This window comes from Neomonachus schauinslandi, chromosome 3, assembly GCF_002201575.2.
Source record: "Neomonachus schauinslandi chromosome 3, ASM220157v2, whole genome shotgun sequence".
NCBI classification, from domain to species: Eukaryota; Metazoa; Chordata; class Mammalia; order Carnivora; family Phocidae; genus Neomonachus; species Neomonachus schauinslandi.
Genome location: NC_058405.1, coordinates 61,847,288 through 61,852,630, shown reverse-complemented (window position 1 = coordinate 61,852,630; position 5,343 = coordinate 61,847,288). Strand labels below are relative to the sequence as shown.

At 37.5% G+C, this 5,343-nt stretch overlaps 1 protein-coding gene across 1 annotated transcript in view; it reads right to left on the bottom strand.

Annotated features, from left to right (window-relative positions):
• Nucleotides 1-1,665: 1,665 nt before the first annotated feature.
• The window catches only part of LOC110570219 (phosphatidylinositol 3,4,5-trisphosphate 3-phosphatase TPTE2-like), a 91,973-nt gene continuing 88,295 nt past the window's right edge, over nucleotides 1,666-5,343 (bottom strand). Inside the window, exons 15-17 of the mRNA XM_021678198.2 lie at nucleotides 4,744-4,839; nucleotides 3,253-3,323; nucleotides 1,666-1,780 (exon numbers count right to left, since the gene is read on the bottom strand). Coding sequence (XP_021533873.2) covers nucleotides 1,666-1,780; nucleotides 3,253-3,323; nucleotides 4,744-4,839 — 282 coding nt within the window. The remainder of the gene's footprint in view (nucleotides 1,781-3,252; nucleotides 3,324-4,743; nucleotides 4,840-5,343) is intronic.

The window sequence follows — 5,343 nt, the reverse complement described above, 5'->3', positions numbered from 1 at the left end:
CTATCATCATTAAATTATTTACCTAATATTTGAGTATATGATGAGTTGTTTTAAGTACTTTACATGCTAAGAGCCATTCTTGTGAGGAATGTTTGAGTTATGTAGAGTAATATTTCAAGGTGGTGGTTTTATTGCAATGAGGATTGTGTTTTGTCGGCAATATTCCTGATGTAAAATAATTTCACTCTAACTGACAAACATATGTGTTCTTTATATACACTGCAGTTGTGAAAGTTGGCCCGCTAGCATTATTCTCTGCCTGGTTATGCGTGTGATGAGACTGATGTGGCAGGATGCTATTCTACTTTTAAAAATAGTTAAACTTCCTATTAAATTTTGGGTAATTCTATTCCAGGGTAGTCAGTTCTATTTGATAAAACCACTATCATTCAGATGTATTATGGTGTAAAATTCTCAAGTTGTTCAAGGAAGTATTTACATCAGGTTCTAAGGAGGCAGCCCCCATAAATTCTCTTTATATGAGCAAAAAGCACAAGGGTGGAAACTCATAATGGCCAGGAATTTTGATGCATCGTGGAGGGTTAGGGAAGAGAAACCTTAACTATAATCTTCTTTTAAAAAGCAAGTCTTAAAAATTGGGGTTTCCTTCCTTCCTTATTGCCAGCTAAGTATCCCCCCGCCCCCCATACCTAAGCCTGCCCCCTGGTGTGCACCTAAGCTCTGTGACTTACGGCTGCGTGCATTTTCAAGGGAACAGTACATGCTGTTCAGCCACAACACGTGTTCCTGTAACACAGATTACAGCAAGTAATGTAGTCTGATCTTTTCCTAAAAAGCCTTTAGATGGGCTGTTGCACTGGCAGCTGGGACCCTTTGAGGGCTATTTGGAGGGGAAAAGAGCACCTGTATCCAGGCCATGTCCATAAGTAAGGACAAGTAAGATACAATGACGTGAAGGTACTTAGAATAAAATAGCATCCAGTACCAAAGAGAATAGGATTCCCTATGGACATAGGACTAACCAGTGTTTATAATGAAAAGATGATCTTTCTTCACAGAGTTCCCTACATTTAAATTAATTTGGCTGGGAGCAGGGTCAGGGAGGGGAGAGGGTTGGATTTTTAAATAATCTAGATTTCTCTAGGCAGACATTTCCTTTGACTTCACTGTGATGCTACAAAAAAAGATAAAGAATCTACAGTAATGTCTGCTTATGTTTACCAAGATTCTCTTGTCCTCCCCCAGGACAGTGTGTGTGATGAAGCTTGAACACAAGCACCAGTGGGAAGCAGTTCTCTGGGCTTAAAACAGGCTTTGGTGCCAATGTGATGTTTATTAAATAGCTTATAAATCAAGTAGAGGAAGAAAATAGAAATGACCTTTCTAATCTGAAATTACAAATGTGAAAGTAGGGAATACTTATCCAAAAATACATAATAAGCCTCACACAATATGGTGAGGAATCATTTTAAATGTTATTTTCAAGCTCTTAAATTTGGAACACAGTACCCAGAAACATAACTGCTTCAGAAAATAAAAAGCACCACTGACATTTTACTTTGTATATATTTAAGGTTTCTCAAAAACGTATGTACATAAATGTAAATATAAGCATACCAGCAAGGAAGTAGGTTTAGAAGACATAAATATGTGGCAGGGATTGTGAAGAACATGATTCTGTCCTAGAAAGGGAACTACACTTGATCAGGTATCAGCTACGACTTCATCAAAATACACCTCGACTGCAAACTCTGGACGGTAAATTTTCCATGTTTTTTGTTTATGGGGATTATCCAATTCATTTCTTGGAAGATAAAGCCTAGAAAAGAAGAAACATTGTTTCAAGCATGGAAGGTCAACCGAGGTTGGTCTCAGCCCCTCTCCTGCATCTCTGTTAGCTTCCCGGGAGCCAAGTCCCCCCCAACCTTGACTAGCGAACAGAATCTTAATCATCAATAACATGTCACTGATTCTTCTCACATTGCCTTTTATGGAATTAGAGACATTTGACTTTAGTAAAACAAATTGCCATATGAAATCAGACTGGATGTGTATTAAAACCAAGTACTAAAATACCAAGTGTCTCTTAAATGAGAACATTGGCATATTTGGCTAATTAACCACCTTGTAACGAATAAAACCGCTGTACCTAGTAGTAGGGAAACCTAGTAATCTATAAAAGTGAGGAGAAAAGTGATCTAATGTGTTGCCTCTCCAACACGATCATGGTGTTGTAAAGGAAAAATTGTGCCCCTTAGCAAGAACTACCCTGGAGCAGTAGCACCAAATGAAGTTCTACCCAGCTGTCTCCTGAGGGACTTTCTTCGTGTTATGAGTCAAAGTTTGTTTACACCCAGGGAAAAATTTTCCATCAAAAACCCAAAGTTCACTCCATTAAATATGTGTATTAGAAGTATGTAGACCAGATGTTCCATTTACTGTTGCCTTACTGGACTTGAGGTATGATGAGATGTTCAGATTTGAAGAAAAGGCTAGGATTATATGTAATGAGAACTGTCAGTTCATGCCATGTACAATCATAACTAAACTACTTCAAAACTTTTAAAAATATTTTTCCCTTTTTGTATTGGATGATGGTATGATGATATCAATACATCTCAGATTCTCAGCACTGAACAAATACTCCTTAAAGTACTAGAGAACTAGAATTCTAGAGAACTTCTAGACTCAGAAATGAATTTCCAGATAGGGAAGAAGTTTCCTTGGAATAGTAATCTTCAGTTAATTACTTTTTAAAAAAACTTTTTGCAATTTGGTCACTAGAAAATCATTATAAAAAAAAATGGAGACAATGATTTTTTTTAAAGCTGTCTTCATTGATGCTTACTGTGTCTTATAACTTCTGCCCTAGATCTAAGTATGTCAGTCACCTTAAGCTAGCTGAAGCCTTCCTCGAGGATGCCTTCCTTTTTGGCATAGAATTTGGTGGGTGGTCATCAGTAAATTAAAACATATGGAGGACTTGCCATAGGGTAACTGAGCAGACTCACACTAAAAACTTATGGGATTTATTACCACACTCAAGATCTGATTAGAATATGTTTTAACTTATGTGACATAGTCCTATGGCATGAACTTTTAGGATAATGCCACAGTGGTTCTCAAGAATAGCCCTATATTTCACATAACCTGATTAAGAGGTGGAAGGCAATGAAGAATGGGGGACTTGAGGATTTCTTGGTTTCTATAAATTGAGGTTAGGAGTGCCTCTCTGCCTTACACAGACCTTGGAGATTAAGCCGTTTCTACTGGATTATATCAGAGCCATACCTGTTATTTTGTATAAAAGATGTGTGGAACCAAAAGAAAAATGGGCAGTTGTCATAGTATTTAGGAAGATCCTAAAATTAAAAAAAAAAGTTATTTTTCATAATAAAAATACTAAAAACTAATTCCAAAGGGATTAAATTTCTTTCTATATTTGTCAAACAATTGGAGCCATTAAACACCCAGCACTTAAGAGTCTATATAACCTTTCACGACACAAAGGAGGAGGCTTTAAGAAATGGCTGTGTCTTTCTCTTGTTTCTATCCAAATTTCAGGAAATGTCATTTTTTCTATATTTATAAACCCAGACACTAGTCCTCTAATCTAGTTTCCATAGTGCTGACCAGAGCCCGATGCCAGTTTATGTCCAAAGACATTGTCCATTTCTACAAGCAGTTACGTGGATAATCAACTGTCAGTAGTAAGAATACCTACACGTGAAAGTGTTTCCGTCTCATGGCCCTTGAAAAATCACAAAGTTACCAACACTACCTGGGCCAGTACTTCCTGTACCAGTGCTTCTGCGCAGAGACCACTGATTGAGAGTTCAGACCGGCTTCAGGAATCAAAGGGTAGCCGTCTGGTAAGGGGACGATCCAGGTCACTTGCTTCCACCCAGATACCATTTCTCTATCAAACAGATCCTCCCACAACAGGGAGCAAGCAGGGGGTGAAGGAGAGCACAGGATACACACTCTAAATTGATCAAGATTGTTCATTGTTAGCAGTTCTGCTTGATGATTTTAATAGGAAAACAGAACTACTGAGTCTTAGAAATTTGTTTCCTACAGAATAACACTTGTACACTTTGTGACTGCTCAGAAATTACTCATGATATTCAGAGTAATGACCAAAGTAAATATCCTCATTTTTCATAAGGTAAATATTGGATTAAAAATACTATTTAAAATGAATTATATATCCATTCAAAGGAAAGTCAAATCTCCCTCATTTTAAAGTACTTTATAAATTATGGGGAGCAATGTGTTTTAAAGATACAAAACAAAAATGTGATCACTACTCTGCAGTAAACATACTTTGGTATTTTTTATTTGAAAATATATGCAAGTTGTACATCGTAAGTTTTTGATGTAGTGTTCAATGATTCATTAGTTGCATATAACACCCAGTGCTCATCACAACACGTGCCCTCTTAATGCCCATCACCTGGCTGTCCCCTCCCCCAGCCCCCCTCCCCTCTGAAAACCTTAGTTTGTTTCCCGGAGTCCAGAGTCTCTCATGGTTCCTCTCCCTCTCTGATTTGCAAGTTGTATAGAATTTAGAAAAAATAACTGAGCAAAAATCTCTTTACCTATGTTCCCTTTAAAAATTTTGTTACAGACCTGACTTGTTTTTCTCCCCCTTCCTGGCTAGGGGTTGACATCTCCTATCCTATTCCTTGCCAGGAATTGTAGTAAAGGAAAGCCAGAATCTAAGAATCATTCAAAAGGCCAGACAAGAACACTGGCGTAGATTGTTTCTTGATTACTCACCGAAGAAGAGAGAAACTGCACTTTCACATCATCATACAGAGGTGGGCAGTTGGATAGATGAATTATTATGCTGTCTGCTTCAACATCATGAAGAATCTGTGAATGAGCCCATGGAATTCAGAACTATAACCCCAGTCAGTGGGTGAATAAGAGTGAAGTTCAGTTTGCTTATCGAGCCTTCCTGGATTTATCAAGCACACTTGGTCTCATAGTGTAGTCATTACACATCTAAATAAATGTGAATTCTATACAGTTGCAATACTGTTTACATTTTTAAAAGGCCGACATGTTTGTGGAGATTATGGTACTGCACTGTTGAAAAGTGAAATACTCAGTTTTCTATTAGAATTTAAACATTACTGTTGAATGTGTGTCATTCGATTTTCATAAGCTAGGACACACTAAGAAGCTCAGTTTTAAAGCTGGCATTCACATTCAAAAAACAATACGTAATTGGTCACGTTTTATCAAAAAGGTGTTTGCTGATGGGATCATAGGCCTTGTCCATAGCCGACTACTGGATGGAGTGATCAAAGATCGGCCAAGTTTCTGGAATGAAGGACTTTGAAGCTATACTGAGTATTTCTTTGTTACTGATTT